Source organism: Artemia sp. Qi Xiang Cuo, chromosome 15 (genome assembly GCF_049724085.1).
Source record: "Artemia sp. Qi Xiang Cuo chromosome 15, ASM4972408v1, whole genome shotgun sequence".
Taxonomy (NCBI): Eukaryota; Metazoa; Arthropoda; class Branchiopoda; order Anostraca; family Artemiidae; genus Artemia; species Artemia sp. Qi Xiang Cuo.
In genome coordinates this window covers 34614642-34633603 of record NC_142808.1, presented here as the reverse complement: position 1 = coordinate 34633603, position 18962 = coordinate 34614642, and the positions used below count along the sequence as shown (strand labels likewise).

The following is an 18962-nucleotide window of genomic DNA, read 5'->3' as shown; positions in this document are numbered from 1 at the left end:
TTTAAGTATTTTCAAAAGAGCTACTTATTCTAATTAAACGGCCTTTGTGATTCAGGGGTCATTCTTAAAGAATTGGAACAAAATTTGAACTTTAGCGTAAAGAGCGAGGTATTGAGGAGGGGGCGAACCCCCTTATATGCGTAATAATTTCTGTTCGTTTAAAGTTTTAATGTTGCCCCTTCCTTTCAGTTGAAAAAACTTGTTTTTTTATTCAATTCTAAATAGGTAGAATGTTTTTAATGATAAAGTTGCTCATAGAGCTAGCAGCACATAAAACTTTTCACAGTTTAGAAATAAGAATTTAAATACCCAAGAAAGGATGTTATCTTCAGGGAAATTATGCAACAAAATTAAACATGTATGAAATCCCTAGAGTGACTATTGTCAGAAGATAAAATATTCCCCTTTTTAGAGAAGGGTCGTCGAACACAAATAAATGATAAAACTAATTTATTCAATAGACAGTAAAGAGTGACATTAAAGTTTAAAATAACCATAAATTATTCCATATATAAGCAGGCTTGTCACTCCATAACCCTCCTCTCTTTACGGTAAAGTTGAATTTTGTTGCCAACGCTAGGAAAACAACATCATGAAACACAAAGGCAATTAGAATGGAATAGAATGTGAGATAGGACGATGTGATGGGAATAATAATTATGATTAACTAATGTGACAGAGCAGATTATTGATGATTGATTAACCAAAGTGGGATCCAGATTTATTGAAAGAAGACCCAAGTGACTGAGCAGTCAAGAGGGGTCTTTAATTCGTTCCTCGTCATCTCAATGGAATAGAATGTGTATTTAAAATTTCAAGATTGGAAGAGCTGATTGATGTGAATTTGCTGGAAATCATGCAATCTTCAGTTGAAATGTTTTGAAAGACAGTCGCTTGCCTGTTAACTGTGATTATAAATGCTTTCAGCATGTCACTATAAAACTATAGCGTAAAGCGCGGGGGTTCAGGTGGGGACAGACCCCCTAATACACAAAATAATTACTGTTCGTTAAAGTTTTGATGCCGCTTATTACTTTATAAAAAAAACTTTTTTTTTCCTTTTTTTATTGCTAAAAAGTATCCATGGGTACCTGTACAGGGAGATGGTATAAAGCTCTTGATTTCATTTGTGAGTTTTCCTAGGGTAACGCCACCAGCAAGCTGCTAACCTTCCAGGCTAGATTCCAGGAATCACTGATTTGGGCTCCTAACACCCAATTTTAGTAAGAACTGTAGTTGACTGACCTATTTCCAGGAAATTTGTTTGACTTACGTTACCTCTTTCATTTATTTGTAAAGTGTACGCTAATATTATGCTAATAATAATCATAAATACCAGTAGAAAGGCCTCTATTGATCCCACGCCCACCACGTGGTTTATGGTTTTGTCACTGAGAATGAAAAAACAGGAATTTTCTCACTTGAAATAACATGAACTTTCTAACTTTTATGGTTTTTTAATTTGACTATTATGTGTGTTGGTCAATTTATTTGATGATTTTCATGGATGTCAACCGCAATTTATGTATATTTTACGGTTTTTGTCACTGATAATGGAACAACCTGAACTTTCTCATATTTATGGATGTCAACAGCAATTCATGTCTGTTTTATGTTTTTTGTCAGTGATAATGAAAAAACAGGAACTTTCTCATATTTATGGATGTCAACAGCAATTTATGTCTGTTTTATAGTTTTGTCAGTGAGAATGTACATGATCGACGTGAATGTCATGAGATTGTTTGGCTAACCAAACCTGAGAAATTGATTTACATAATCGGTGGGGGAGAATGTATTGATTTACGAAAGGGGAATTAAGAAACAAACATGGCTTCTTTGATCTTTAGGCTAACCTAACCTGAGAACTTGATTTACATAATCGCTAGGGGAATGTATTGATTCACGAAGGGGGAATTAAGAAACATTATGGTTTCTTTGATCTTTAGGCTAACCTAACCTGAGAAATTGATTTACATAATCGGCGGGGAATTATTGATTCACGACAGGGGGATTAAGAAACAAACATGGCTTCTTTAATCTTAGGTCTGAGGGATAAACGTTCTTTAGGTCAGAGAGAAAAATTAATATTCTATTTTTAAATAGGGCTTCATTGATCTTTAGTGTCAGAAATTAGAAATGACATCACTTGTTATCTTGGAATTATGTGGGAGTCTAAAGAGATAGAAATTCTATTTTTAAATACGGCTTCACTGAGCTTTAAGTCGGAGAGATAAATTGTTATTCTAACGAAACCTTAATAGTGTAGCTAGGAACATTTATGAGATGAAGAGATTAACGTAGGAAAGGGTTTCCTAGAAATTTGAAATGTGAAAGCACAGAGATGCCAAAAGCAAAAGGAACACGCTGAGATTACGTTTAGGGATTATTTGGGTGAAACGGTTTTAGACATTTTAGGGAATTATTTCGGCGAAAGAGTTAGAGACATTTTAAAAGATGATTTTAGAAAAGGTTTTAGAAGAAGTTTTGAGTGTGGTCGTTATAGTAAGAAAGTTCTATTTGAACAATGTCGTGAGGTCCTCTACCACTACCCCACATGACCCCGATCTCCAAACACTCACCCGAATGGCTCCGATCTTCCTGTCCCTAATTTGAAGGAACCCAACCTCATCCCAAGGGTACCTGGGCTCCCCCCTCGCCCCCCACACCCCCCAACGCCATCCGCCGGTCCCCAAAGAGTCCCCTCAATATTTTTTTATACTTTTTTTAAGGCTTTATTATATCTTTTCAGAACAAATTATTATTTTAGGGAATTATTTCGGCGAAACAGTTAGAGACATTTTAAAATATTATTTTTGAAGAGATTTTAGAAGAGGATTTGAGGATCAAATTCTGAGGTCGTTATAATACACAAGTTCCATTTTAACAGTGTCGTGAGGTCCTCTACCCCCAACCCCAAAGGGTTCCAATCCCCCTACCCCAACCCCGAAGGAAGCCCCTGGTCCGCAAAGGTCCCCCTAAGCTCCCAAAAGACCACCCGGCCCTCAAGGGCCCCCCCACACCCTCAAAGGCCCTCCCCGGGCCCCGTCTTTCGTTGATGTATGTTGTCTGAAACCTATGATTTGGGGTGTATGGGTTGCTATTTTGACTTTTCTGAGTTTGATTTCATAGTCATTCTTTGCTATGTGTTGTCTGAAATCTATCATTTCTAATGGAAGGATTGACATTTTTTACTTTTCTGACCTGGATTTTATAGCGTTTCAAAGGTGTGTGTTGTCATAAAATTATTATTTTTGATGTTTAGTGTGCTTCTTGGACTTTTAAGATCTATGATTCTTAGTCTCTCATATATGTTTGTTGTCTGAAACTTCTAGTTTGGGATGAGTAGTTTGCTATTTCGGACTTTTATGAGCTAGGCTTTCCTAGTATGTCATAGGTGAATGTTGTCATAAAATAATGATTTGGGATATGTAAATTACTATTTTGGACTTTTCTGAGCTAGATTTCTTAGTCCCTCATAGGTGTGAATTGTCTGAAACCTATAGTTTGGGATGAGTAGTTTGCTATTTTTGACTTTTCTGAGCTAGGTTTCTTAGCCTTTCATAGGTGTGTGTTGTCAGAAACTTATGATTTGGGATATATAAATTACTATTTCTGACTTTTCTGAGCTAGATTTCTTAGCCTTTCATGGGTGTTTGTTGTCTGAAACCTGTAGTTTGGGACGAATAGTTTGCTTTTGGACTTTCCAGAGCTGAATGTCTTAGAATGTTGTGGGAGTGTGTTGACTGAAACTTATGATTTGGGATATGTAAATTACTATTTCGTGCTTTTCTAAGCTAGATTTCTTAGTCTTTCGTTGGTGTGTTTTGTCTCAAACCTATGATTTGGGATTTATAGTTTGCTTTTTGGACTTTTCAGAGCTAGGATTCATAGTACCTCATAGGTGTGTGTTGTCTGAAAACTATAGTTTGGGATGAGTAGTTTGCTATTTCAGGCTTTTCTGAGCTAAGGTTTCATAGTATTTCGTAGGTGTGTGTTGTCTGAAACTTATGATTTGAGATGTGTAATTTGATATTTCAGGCTTTTCTGAGCTAAGGTTTCATAGTATTTCGTAGGTGAATGTTGTCTGAAACTTATGATTTGGGATGTGTAAATTAATATTTCGGGCTTTTCTAAGCTAGATTTCTTAGTCTTTCGTTGATCTGTGTTGTCTGAAACCAATGATTTGGGATGGGTGGGTTGCTATTTTTGACTTTTCTGAACTGGATTTCTTAGCCTTTCCTAGGTATGTGTTGTCTGAAATCTATGATTTGGGATGGTTAATTTGCTATTTTTTACTTTTCTGAGCTAGGTTTCTTAACCTTTCATAGGTGTGTGCTGTCAGAAAATTATGATTTGGGATGTGTTGTTTGCTTTTTGGAATTTTCAGAGCTAGGATTCTTAGTCCCTAATAGGTGTTTATTGTATGAAACCTATATTTAGGTATGAATAGTTTGCTATTTCAAGCTGTTCTGAGCTAATGTTTCTTAGTATTTCGTAGGAGTGTGATGTCTGAATCTCATGATTTGGGGTGTGTAATTTGATATTTCCAATTTTTTATAACTAGATTTCTTAGTCTTTCGTAGGTGTGTGGTGTCTGAAACCTATGATTTGGGATGTTTGGGTTGCTATTTTTTGACTTTTCTGAGCTGGATTTCTTAGCCTTTCGTAGGTGCATGTTGACTGAAACCTATGATTTGGGAATGAGTGGTTTGATATTTTTGAATTTTCTGAGCCAGATTTCTTATCATTTCATATGTGTGTGCTTTAATAAAATTATGATTTGGGAGGTGTAGTTTGCTTTTTGGACTTTTAAGAGCTAGGATTCTTAGTCCCTCATAGGTTTTTGTTGTCTGAAACTTATAGGTTGGGATGAGTAGTTGGATACTTCAAGCTTTTCTGATCTAAGGGTTCTTATTATTTTGTAGGTGAAGATTACACTTTAGCATTTAGTTCATAATGCCATAAAAAATTTAAAGTTAAGTTATAAATTTATCCATAGTATGATGGAATATCTATAATACGATTGTGGCTAGAGTCTTGTATGGGTAAAGTTTGCACTTTAATTCTAATTTGCTTAAATTCAATTCCGACATCTCACAAATAGATGAAAAAATTTAAAGATTTACGCCGCATGCGTTCCATGATAGTGGCAAGCTTGACAATACATGCGGAATTTCAAAGTTCAATTCTAAATTTTTCCAATTCTAAATTTTTCGGTGGAAGATAGAAAAAGTAATATCATACTTGTGAATATTTTCACGGAAGATAAAAAGTTCTAGTTCAATTTAAAATTTTCTCAATGAAGTCAAGGAAAGTTCAAGTTCTCTTCTGAATTTTCTCAATGAAAAAAAAATTAGTCATTGATCATTTCTATTTTTCCAAATAATATAAAAGTTTTCCACTTTAGTTCAGATCTGTCTCGAAGAGATGAAAAATTTGAAATACTGTTCCAAATTTTTCACAGAAGATAAAAAAGTTCAAGTTCTCTTCGGAATTTTATCAAAGAACACAATTCAATTCTAATTTCTCCAGAGAAAACAAAAATCTTCCACTTCAGTTCTTTATTTCACAAAGACATAAAGAAATTTAGATTTCAATTCTAAATTTTTCGGTGGAAGATAGAAAAAGTAATACCATACTCGTGAATATTTTCACGGAAGATAAATAGGTCTAGTTCAATTTTAAATTTTCTCAACGAAGTGAAGAAAAGTTCAAGTTCCCTACTGAATTTTATCAAAGAACGCAGTTCAATTCTAATTTATCCAGAGAAAATAAAAATCTTCCATTTAAGTTCTTTATTTCACAAAGACATAAAGAAATTTAAAGTTCAATTCTAAATTTTTCAGTGGAAGATAAAAAAAGTAATACCATACTTGTGAATATTTTCCCAGAAGATAAACACGTTCTAGTTCAATTTAAAATTTTCTCAACGAAGTGACGAAGAATTCAAGTTCTCTACTGAATTTTACTAAAGAACAAAATTCATTTCTAGTTTCTCCAGATAAAACATAAATCTTCCACTAAATTTATTCAAGACGCAAGGACAATGAGCAAATTAGAGAAAATATCTACCAATTTCGGTGGAAGGTAGTTACTTCATTGCCATACGTTTGAAAATTATACCGGAACGTAAAAATTAATGGTCTATTATAAAATTTTAGACACTAGTAGCTGAAAAGTGCATGTCTCCATCTGAATATTACCAAAGAACACAATTATAGTACTTCTTATACATAGACAACTAAAATCTTCCACTTAAGTTCTTTATTTTACAAAGACATAAAGAAATTTAGAGTTCAATTCTAAATTTTTCGGTGGAAGATAGAAAAAGTAATACCATACTTCTGAATATTTTCCCGGAAGATAAAAAGTTCTAGTTCAATTCAAAATTTTCTCAACGAAGTGAAGAAGAGTTCAAGTTCTCTTCTGAATTTTACCAAAGAACACACTTCAATTCTAATTTCACCAGAGAAAATAAAAATCTTACACTTCACTTCTTTATTTAACAAAGACATAAATAAATTTAAAGTTCAATTCTAAATTTTTCGGTGGAAGATAGAAAAAGTAATACCATACTTGTGAATATTTTCTCGAAGAGATGAAAAATTTAAAATACTGTTCCAAATTTTTCACAGAAGATCAAAAAGTTCAAGTTCTCTTCGGAATTTTACCAAAGATTATAATTCAATTCTAATTTCTCCAGAGAAAACAAAAATCTTCCACTTCAGTTGTTTATTTCACATAGACATAAAGAAATTTAGAGTTCAATTCTATATTTTTATATGGAAGATAGAACAAGTAATACCATTCTTGTGAATATTTTCAAGGAAGATAAAAAGCTCTAGTTCTATTTAAAATTTTATCAGCGAAGTGAAGAAAAATTCAAGTTCTCTTCTAAATTTTATCAAAGAACACAATTCAATTCTAATTTCACCAGAGAAAATCAAAATCTTCCACTTAAGTTCTTTATTTAACAAAGAAATAAAAAAATTTAAAGTTCAATTCTAAATTTTTCGGTGGAAGATAGAAAAAGTAATACCATACTTGTGAATATTTTCCCGGAAGATAAAAAGTTCTAGTTAAATTTATAATTTTCTCAACGAAGTGAATAAAAATTCAAGTTCTCTTCTGTATTTTAAAAAAGAACACAATTCAATTCTAATTTCACCAGAGAAAAATAAAAATCTTCCACTTCAGTTCTTTATTTCACAAGGACATAAAGAAATTTAAAGTCCAATTCTAAATTTTTCGGTGGAAGATAGAAAAAGTAATACCATACTTGTGAATATTTTCACGAAAGATAAAAATTTATAGTTCAATATAAAATTTTCTCAACGAAGTGAAGAAAAGTTCAAGTTCGCTTCTGAACTTTACCAAAGAACACACTTCAATTCCAATTTCTCCAGAGGAAATAAAAATCTTCCGCTTCAGTTTTAAGTTCCACAATGAAATAAAGAAAGTTAAAGTTTTATTCAAATTTTTAGATCAAAGATAGAAAAAATAATACTATGATTGTGATTATTTTCCATGAAGAACAAAAGTTTCACTTTATTCATAATCTTTCTTAAATTCAGTTCTGATTTTTCTCAAAGAGATGAAAAATTTAAAGTTCTGTTCCAAATTTTTCATAGAAAATAAAAAAAGTTAAACATTGATTGTGAATATTCAACAGGAACATAAGTAGCTCCAATCTAATTCAGAGATTTCTCAAAGAAGTACGAAATGTTCGATGTCTCCTCTGAATATCCTCAAAGAAATGAAAAAAATTAAGTCAAGTCTGAATTTTAGGAATGAAATTGAATAAGTCTTCACTGTCTGTTATTAGTTCCTCAAAGATATAAAAAATTTAATTGTTATTTCTAAAATTATATGTCTAAGATGTGAAAAGTAATACTATGAGTGTGATTATTTTCCAGTGAAGATAAAAAGTTTCACTTTAATTCTAATTTTCTTAAATTCAGTTCCGATTTTTCGCAAAGAGATGACAAATTTAAAGTTCTGTTCCAAATTTTTTTCATAGAAGATAGAAAAAGTTATACATTGATTTTGAATTTTCGACATGAAGATAAGGTGCATCACTTTAATTCTGAGTTTTCTCGAAGAAGTGCAAAATGTCCAAGTTCTCTTCTGAATTTTCTTAAAGAAGATAAAAAAGTTAGCTTAATTCTGAGTTTTACCAATGAAAATGAAAAAAGCTTCCACTTCAGTTCTTAATTTCTCAAAGACATAAGAAATTCAAAGTTCTCTTCTAATCTTTACAAGAAAATAAAAAGGGTCGACTTCAGTTCGGGTTTTTTCTCAAAGAGATGACAAATTTACAGTTCTATTCTAATTTTATATTAAATTTTAGATCCTTTGTCTTATGGATTGACCCATCAAATTTTAAAATTAGAAAATGAGGGACTCGTTCTATTATTAAAGACAATCGTTCAAACTCAATCATCTAACCTCCAAAACAAGAGATTAGGTTAGGTATAAATAAATATGAATAAATAAATAGAAAAATTTCTTCATGTTTAAGTTAGGTTAACTTATAATTAGCGCTCATGATAAGTTAAACTAACCTTTTCCGGCGAGTATGGTTAGGTTAGGTTAGGCTAGATTAAGTTAGGTTAGATCAGGTTAGGTTAAGTTAGGTTAAGTTAGGTTAAGTTAGGTACCTACATACGCGCGCGTACGTAGGCTGACCTAGCCTAACCTAACTTAATCTAACCTAACCTAATCATACACCTAACTTTTTGCCTGCCTCTCACCTAACCTAAGCTAACCTAAGTGAAGCGTACGTAGGCTAACCTAACCTAACTTAACCTAACCTAATCTAACCTAACTTAATCTAGCCTAACCTAACCTAACCTAACCAGACCCCCCGGAAAAGGTTATGTTAACTTAACATGAGCGCTTATGGTAATTTAACCTAACCTAACCTATATAAAACATTTATAAATGGTTCGATTTATTTATTAATATTTATTTATACCTAACCTAACCTATTGTTTTGGAGGTTAGATGAACGAGTTTGAACGATTGTCTTTAGTAATAGAACGAGTCACTCATTTCCTAACTTAAAAATTTAAGGGGTAAATCCATAAGACAATGGAGCTAAATTTTGTTGTAAAATTAGAATAGAACTTTAAATTTTTTATCTCTTTGAAAAAAAAACATAACTGATGTGTAACCCTTTTATTTTATTTGAAAAATTAGAAGAGAACTTTGTATGTCTTGTGTCTTTGAGAAATTAATAACTACAGCTGAAGATTTTCTCATTTTCATTTGTAAACTTATGAATTTAGCCAATTTATTTATTTTATTTAAGAAAATTAATAAGAAAACTTGAACATTATGAGCTTATTCGAGAAAACTCAGAATTAAATTGATGCACCTTATCTTCATGTCGAAGATTCAAAATCAATGTATAACTTTTTCTATCTTCTATGAAAAATTTGGAACAGAACTTTAAATTTTTCATCTCTTTGCAAAAAATCGGAACTGAATTTAAGAAAATTAGAATTAAAGTGAAACTTTTCATCTTCACTGGAAAATAATCACAATCATAATATAATTTTTCCTATCTTCTACAGACAAATTTAGAACTGAACTTTAAATTTTTTATGTCTTTGAGAAATTCTGAACTGAAGTGGAAGTTTTTTTCATTTTCATTGGTTAAATTTTGAATTGAGCTAACTTTTTTCTCTTCTTTAAAAAAATTTAGAAGAGAACTTGAACATTTTGCACTTCTTAAAGAAAGCTCTAAATTAAAGTGGAGTTCCATATCTTAATGTATAATATTCACAATCAATGTATAAATTTTTATATCTTCTATTAAAAATTTTTAACAGAACTTTAAATTTCTCATCTCTTTGAGAAAAATCAGAACTGAATTTAAGAAAAATTATAAATAAAGTGAAACTTTTGATCTTCATAGAATATTATCACAATCTTAGCATTACTTTTTTGATCTTTCATCTAAAAATGTAGAATAGAACTTGTATATTTCTTTATTTCATTGTGGAACTTAAAACTGAAGTGAAAAATTTTCATTTTCTCTGGAGAAATTGGAATTAAAGTGTATTCTTTGGTAAAGTTCAGAAGAGAACTTGAACTTTTCTTCACTTCGTTGAGAAAATTTTTACTTGAACTAGAACTTTTTATCTTCCGTGAAAATATTCACAAGTATGGTATTACTTTTTCTATCTTCCACCGAAAAATTTAGAATTGAACTTTAAATTTCTTTATGTCCTTGTGAAATACAGAACTGAAGTGGAAGATTTTTATTTTCTCTGGTGAAATTAGAATTGAATCTTGTTCTTTGGTAAAATTTAGAAGAGAACTTGAAATTTACTTGACTTCATTGAGGAAACTGTAAATTTAACTAGAAATTTTTATCTTCCGTGAAAATATTCACAAGTATAGTATTACTTTTTCTATCTTCCATAGAAAAATTTAGAATTGAAATCTAAATTTCTTTATTTCTTTGTGAAATAAAGAACTTAAGTGGAAGAGTTAGATTTTCTCTGTTGAAATTACAATTGAATTGTGTTCTTTGATAAAATTTAGAAAAGAAATTTAATTTTTCTTCACTTATATGATAGAATTTTAAATTGAACCAGAGCTTTTTATCTTCAGGGACAATATTCTCAAGTATGGTATTACTTTTTCTATCTTCCACCGAAAAATTTAGAATTGAACTCTAAATTTCTTTATGTCTTTGTGAAATAAAGAACTGAAGTGGAAGATTTTTGTTTTATCTGGAGAAATTAGAATTGAATTATGTTCTTTGGTAAAATTCTGAAGAGAACTTGAACTTTTTTATCTTCTGTGAACTATTTGGAACAGTATTTTAAATTTTTCATCTCTTCGAGGAAATATTCACAAGTATGGTATTACTTTTTCTATCTTCCACCGAAAAATTTAGAATTCAACTTTAAATTTCTTTATGTCTTTGTGAAATAAAGAGCTTAAGTGGAAGATTTTTATTTTTTCTGGTGAAATTAGAATTGAATTGTGTTCTTTGGTAAAATTCAGAAGAGAACTTGAACTTTCTCTGACTTCGTTGAAAAAATTTTGAATTGAACTAGAACTTTTTATCGTCCGGGAAAATATTCACAAGTGTGGTATTACTTTTTTTATCTTCCACTGAAAAATTTAGAATTGAACTCTAAATTTATTTATGTCTTTGTAAAATAGATAACTTAAGTGTAAGATTTTTGTTTTCTATGTAGAAATTAGAATTGAATTATGTTCTTTGGTAAAGTTCAGTAGATAAATGAAACTTTTCTTAACCTCGTTGAGAAAATTGTGAATTGAACTAGATATTTTTATCTTCCGTGAAAATATTCACAAGTATGGTATTACTTTTTCTATCTTCCGCCGAAAAATTTAGAATAGAACTTTGAATTTCTTTATGTCTTTGTGAATTAAAGAACTAAAGTGTAAGATTTTGATTTTCTCTGGATAAATTATATTTTTAAATTATTCTTTGTTAATATTCAGAAGAGAAATTGAAATTGTATTCACCTCATTTATAAATTTTATAATTGAAATAGAACTTCTTATCTTACGGGATAGTTTTTTAACGACTATAATGGTTTTTTATATCTTCATCCAAGAAATTTAGATATGTAAACCACAATTCTTGATTTTTTTGTGCAATAAAGAAGTTAAGTGGAAGATTTTTATTTTCTCTGGATAAATTAGAATTGAATTGTGTTCTTTGGTAAAATTCAGTAGAGAACTTGAACTTTTCTTCACTTCGTTGAGAAAATTAAAAATTGAACTAGAACTTTTTATCTTACGGGAAAATATTCACAATTATGGCATTACTTTTTCTATGTTCCATTAAAAAATTTCGAGTTGAACTTTATAATTCTTTATGTACTCGTTAAATGAAGAACCGTAGTGTAAGATTTTTATTTTATCTGACGAAATTATAATTCAATTATGTTCTTTGGTAAAATTCCGAAGAGAACTTAAACTTTTTTATCTTCTCTGAAAAATTTGGAACAGTATTTTAAATTTTTCATCTCTTCAAGACAGAACTGAACTAAAGTGGAAAATTTTTATATTATTTGGAAAAATAGAAATGATCAATGACTAATTTCTTTTTCATTGAGATAATTCAGAAGAGAACTAGGAACTTTCCTTCACTTCGTTGAGAAAATTTTAAATTGAACTAGAACTTTTTATCTTCAATCCAAATATTCACAAGTATGGTATTACTTTTTCTATCTTCATTAGAAAAATTTATAATTGAACTTTAAATTTCTTAGAAGTGAACTTTAAATTTTTTATGTCTTGGTGAACTTAAAACTGACGTGGAAAATATTCGGAGCCGAACTTTAAATTTTTTCATCTCTTTGAGAAAAGTAGGAATTGAATTTAAGAAAATTTAGAATTGAAATGAAACTTTATATCATCATAGAAAATAACCACCATCGTAGTATAACTTTTCCTATCTTCTATGGAAAAATTTAGAACTGAACTTAAAATATCGTATGTCTTGGTGAACTTAAAGGTGACGTGGAAGCTTCACCTACGAAATACTAGGAAACCTTACCTCATAAAATGCTGAAATAGTCAACCACTCATCCCAAACTTGAAGTTTCAGACAACAAACACCTATGAGGGACTAAGAATCCTAGCTCTGAAAAGTCCAAAAAGCAAACTATACCTCCCAAATAATAATTTTCTGAAAGCACAAACCTATGAAATGCTAATGAATCTAGCTCAGAAAAGTCAAAAATAGAATACCATTCAATCCCAAATCATAGGTTTCAGTCAAAACACACCTACGAAAGGCTAAAAGATCCATCTCAGACAAATAAAAAAATAGCAACCCACACATCCCAAATCATAGGTTTCAGACACCACACCCCTACGAAAGACTAAGAAATCTGGTTATAAAAAGTCGGAAATAGCAAATTGCATACCTCAAAACATAAGTTTCAGACAACACACACCTATGAAATACTAAGAAACCTTAGCTCAGAAAAGCCTGAAATAGCAAACTATTCATCCCAAACTATAGGTTTCAGACAACAAACACCTATGTGGGACTAGGAATCTTAGCTCTGAAAAGTCTATAAAGCAAACTACAAATCCCAAATCATAATTTTCTGACAGCACACACCTATGAAAGGCTAAGAAACCTAGCTCAGAAAAGTCAAAAATAGCAAATTAACCATCCCAAATCATAGGTTTCAGACAACACATACCTAGGAAAGGCTAAGAAATCCAGCTCAGAAAAGTCAAAAATAGCAACCCACCCATCCCAAATCATTGGTTTCAGACAACACACATCAACAAAAGACTATGAAATCTATCTTAGAAAAGTCTGAAATAGTAATTTACATATCCCAAATCACAAGTTTCAGACAACATTCACCTACGAAATACTATGAAACCTTAGCTCAGAAAAGCCTGAAATAGCAAATTGCACACCTTAAATCATAAGTTTCAGACAACACACACCTACGAAATACTAGGAAACCTTAGCTCAGAAAAGCCTGTAATAGCAAACTACTCATCCCAAACTATAGGTTTCAGACAACAAACACCTATGAGGGACTATGAATCCTAGCTCTGAAAAGTCCAAAAAGCAAACTACAAATCCCAAATCATAGATTTGAGACAACACACACCAACGAAAGACTAAGAAATCTAGCTTTAAAAAGCCCGAAATAGTAATTTACATATCCCAAATCATAAGTTTCAGTCAACACACACCTACGAAAGGCTAAGAAATCCAGCTCTGAAAAGTCCAAAAGCAAACTACTCATCCCAAACTATAGGTTTCAGACAACAAACACCTATGAAAGGCTAAGAAATCTAGCTCAGAAAAGTCAAAAATAGTAATTTACATATCCCATACTATAGGATTCAGACAATAAACACCTATGAAAATCTAATAAACCTAGCTCTGAAAAGTCAAAAAAATCAAACTGCCCATACCAAAATAGAGCTTTGAGACAAAAAACACCAATGAGGTGCTAATAAAACTAGATCAGAAAAGACCAAAATAGAAAAAAAAAAATCACAAATCAAAAGTTTCTGACAACATTCACCTACGATATACTAGGAAAGTCTAGCTCATAAAAGTCTGAAATAGCAAACTACTCATCCCAAACTAGAAGTTTCAGACAACAAACACCTATGAGAGACTAAGAATCCTAGCTCTGAAAAGTCCAAATAGCAAACTACACATCCCAAATCATAATTTTCTGACAGCACAAACCTATGAAAGTCTAAGAAATCAAGCTCAGAAAAGTCAAAAATAGAGAACCATCCATCCCAAATCATATGTTTCAGACAACACATACCTATGAAAGACTAAGAAATCTAACTCAGAAAAGTCAAAAATAGCAACCCATACACCACAAATCATAGGTTTCAGACAACATACATCACCGAAAGACGGGGCCCGGGGAGGGCCTTTGAGGGTCTGGGGGGCCCTTGTGGGCCGGGTGTTCCTTTGGGAGGTTGGGGAGACCTTTGAGGACCAGGGGCTTCCTTCGGGGTTGGGGTAGGGGGATTGGAACCCTTTGGGGTTGGGGATAGAGGACCTCACGACACTGTTCAAATGGAATTGTGTATTATAACGGCCACAGAGTTTCACCCTCAAATCCTCTTCAAAAATCATCTTTTAAAATGTCTCTAACTGTTTCGCCGAAATAATTCCCTAAAATAATAATTTGTTCTGAAAAGATATAATAAAGCCTTAAAAAAAAGTATTAAAAAATATGGAGGGGACTCTTTGAGGGCCCGCGGAGGGCCTTTGGGGGTCTGGGGGGCCGGGTGGGAGCCCGGGGGACCCTGGGGGACGGGGGGGTTCCTTCGGGATTGGGGTATGGGGATCGGAGCCCTTTGGGTCGGGGTAGGGCGATCGGGGCCCTTTGGGGTTGGGGTAGAGGACCTCACGACACTGTTCAAATAGAACTTGCTTACTATACGACCACACTCAAAACCTCTTCTAAAACCTTTTCTAAAATCATCTTTTAAAATGTCTCTAACTGTTTCGCCGAAATAATTCCCTAAAATGTCTAAAACCGTTTCACCCAAATAATCCCTAAACGTAATCTCAGCGTGTTCCTTTTGTTTTTGGCATCTCTGTGCTTTCACATTTCAAATTTCTAGGATACCCTTTCCTACGTTATCTCTTCATCTCATAAATGTTCCTAGCTACACTATTAAGGTTTCGTTAGAATAACAATTTATCTCTCCGACTTAAAGCTCAGTGAAGCCGTATTTAAAAATAGAATTTCTATCTCTTTAGACTCCAACATAATTCCAAGATAACAATTGATGTCATTTCTAATTCCTGACACTAAAGATTAATGAAGCCCTATTTAAAAAAAGAATATGAATTTTTCTCTCTGACCTAAAGAACGTTTATCCCTCAGACCTAAGATTAAAGAAGCCATGTTTGTTTCTTAATTCCCCTGTCGTGAATCAATAATTCCCCGCCGATTATGTAAATCAAGTTCTCAGGTTAGGTTAGCCTAAAGATCAAAGAAACACTAATGTTTATGAATTACCCCTTCGTGACACAATGAATTACCCTCCTAAGTATGTTAATCATTCCGTCAGGATAGGTTATACTAAAGATCAAAGAATCCAAGATTGTTTCTAAATCCCCCTGTCGTAAATCTATACATTCTCCCCCACCAAGCATGTAAATCAATTTCTCAGGTTAGGTTAGCCAAACAATCTCATGACATTCGTGTCGATCATGTACATTCTCACTGACAAAAACCATCAAACAGACAAAAATTGCTGTTGACATCCATAAATGTGAGAAAGTTCCTGTTTTTTCATTCTAACTGACAAAAACCATAAAACAGAAATAAATTGCTGTTGACATCCATAAATGTGAGAAATTTCCTGTTTTTTCATTCTCACTGACAAAAACCATAAAACAGAAATAAATTGCTGTTGACATCCATACAAGTGAGAAAGTTCCTGTTTTTTCATTCTCACTGACAAAAACCATAAAAACAGACATAAATTGCTGTTGACATCCATGAAAAAACATCAAATAAATTGACCAACAACCATAACCATCCAAGAAAACAACCATCAAAGTGAGAAAATTCATGTTTTTTCAAGTGAGAAAATTCCTGTTTTTTCATTCTCACTGAGAAAACCATAAATCACGTGGTGGGCGTGGGATCAATTGAGGCCTTTCTAATAATACCCACAATATGACGAAAAATTTCTGAGTTACTTAATTCCTATTTTGTTTATTTTTCTGTTCTGCTTCAGGTGATTTTGAACTAATTTTTTAATTTCATATCAGTTTTGCTATTCCTTGATACCAATTCATCACGTAAGTTTCAAAATTTTTTTTTTCACCTTTTTCACATTAATAGCCGTAGTCTTGGCAGTCCAAAAACCTTTTGCACATTTCCTTCATATGCTAGAATTCATGGTAAATTTCTTATGATGGGGTTTTTGCTATCTTGGAAATAGTTTAGCTAGGTGAGTTGAGCTTGGGATAGTAGAGCTAGGTGAATGGAGCTTTCAAAAATGGATTCACAGGCTAAACTGTTATCTGGGAAGGGGATTTTAAGGTCTTATATTTTTTCCCCCATATTTTTAAGGCTTCCAAGAACGCGTTGAAAACTGATCTAACCAAAATTGAACCTTGGCAAATCTACTCCTTAACTTTGATTTGAGTTTACTTTTCTTTGACATTGGGTTCCAAAAGCTTAATTCCAGTGATTTTAGTGAAGTTTTAAGCTACATCTTTATTTCTTTTAATGCTCAAGATTTTTTCATTGGGTTTCATTTATGCTGTAAATCTATTTTTGATAGTTTCGCTTTTAAGACAGAGAGTTTATTTAAATTTATCAAAGGTCTGTCCCCTTTGGATCGGGACTTCAATCTGTGAAAATACCGGGAAACATACATTATGTGTTGACAAAATTCAAAAATGGGGGGAAGAATGTATTTTTCAGAATCTACGTGGCAATTGTTTTCTTTTTTAATTTTTTCAGTGAATTCCAAAAAAGGGGTATTTCAGCGGACCTAACCCTTCTAGTTTTTAAAATTACAGAAATCCCATCATCAAAGATTTTACCAAATTTATTTGCTACTCAAGCATCAGTTTTCCCTACCCAGATTAGATCCCCCTGGGCTCTGATATGAAGGCACTTTTAATGTTTTTTATTCCTGGCTAATTTATACTAGGCCTATTACTGAGTTTTTTGTTGTTATTTTTTTTCAGGAGCTTCATTTTATTTACGAACAAATTTACAAAAATAAGTGCCAATGAGCCTTTCGGTTCGTTACGTTAACTCCCACTTCCAACATATATTTCGACATAGATAATCAAAACAAAACAATATACCCCGCCGACGAGCTAACAACAAAACATCAATACTGATTCATATATCACAAATGACAGTACTAAAACAAAAAATAAATAGATCAAACAAAATTATAATTATTATTACAAAAATCTCTCAAAATTTCTAGTTACATTTTCAAGATACATCGGAGTTGCCATACTGATATCAAAAATTGAAAAAAAAAAAAAAAAAAACCACTTTAATCTTCAGACAAAGAAAGGGATAGCAAAAGTGGCATGAGAAAATGCTTTTTAATAATTTTTAATTCACAAAAATTACAACCTAATTTAATGATCCTTGGTACTTACTATTTCAGAACTTTTGGAGTAAAGTATAAGCCCTTAACAGCCCACTTCAAATTTGTTTTATGCCATTTTTAAACAACCCCCTTAAAAACACATCAAGGACGAAATAGTTGAAGAAATGCAAGTATTATCTCCTGAACAACAATTAAAGTGCCGAAAACCACACAAGAAACCAAGTAGTTATGGCTTACCAGTGCATTTAAAACTGTATACATAAATAAATGTATATAAATAAACGTTACTCTGGATTAATCCAGCACAACTATTTAAATTAGATCATATACAGCAAAATTTGGTACTGTTTTACTTAATGGTACACACTGCTAAATACTCTATAGCAATTTAGCATCGAGACCCGTAAAGCGGGTAATCAACCAGTTACGGGGGAGGATCTTTCCATGGAGGATGTTTCCTTGGGGGAAGGGATATTTCTATGAAGGGGGCGACGGATTTCCCAGCATAATTTAAAAAAAACGATCACAAATTAAATAAAAAACAAGTTTTTCCAATGAAAGTAAGGAGCAACATTAAAACTTAAAACAAACAGAAATTATTCCGTATATGAGGGGGTTCGTCCCCTAGTCAATACCTTGCCCTTTACGCTAAAGTTTTTTCAGTACTTTCAAAAGAGCTATCTATTCTAATTAACTAGCCTTTGTGATTCAGAGGTTAGTGATTCGAACAAAATTCGAATTTTAGTGTAAAGAGCGAGGTATTGACTAGGGGTAAACTCCCTGATATACCTAATAAAAACATACACATATAGAAGTTCGATACGTAAGTTAATTCGTAAGTTACGGCAGAACAAAATTTTGAGAAAGCCATTTAGCCAAAACAAGTAAAATTAATATGCAAATTTCATTCTAATTATTTATGTACGGTGAGCCAAAATCAAAGCTGTATTAATTCAAAAACGTTCAGAAATTAAATAAAAAAACAAGTTTTTTTTTTCTGAAAGTAAGGAGCGATATTAAAACTGAAAACGAACAGAAATAATTCCGTATAAGAAAGAGGCTGTCCCCTCCTCAGCGCTTCGCTCTTTACGCTAAAGTTAGACTCTTTCTCACAATTTTTTTAAAACAATAAAAAACTTTAGCGTAAAGAGCGAGGCGTTGAGGAGGGGGCAGCCCCTTTCATATACAGAATAGTTTCTGTTCGTTTTAAGTTTGAATGTCGCTCCTTACTTTCAGTCAAAAAACCTTTTTTTTTTTTTTTTAATTGCAATCTAAATTGATCGCAAAGCGTGTTTTCTCATTGAATTTACAATATTTAAACGGCTGTTTTTTGGGGGTTTAGGGGGGTGGAGTTACCT

General features: G+C 32.1%; 1 protein-coding gene across 2 annotated transcripts in view; it reads left to right on the top strand.

Moving 5' to 3' along the window:
- The window catches only part of unc80 (unc80, NALCN channel complex subunit), a 380168-nt gene that overhangs the window by 39769 nt on the left and 321437 nt on the right, over positions 1-18962 (top strand). Inside the window, exon 3 of one of the 2 annotated variants that reach the window (XM_089101792.1) lies at positions 16292-16321. The exons of the other annotated variant lie outside the window; for it this stretch is intronic. Coding sequence (XP_088957918.1) covers positions 16292-16321 — 30 coding nt within the window. The remainder of the gene's footprint in view (positions 1-16291; positions 16322-18962) is intronic. 2 annotated transcript variants of the gene reach the window in all.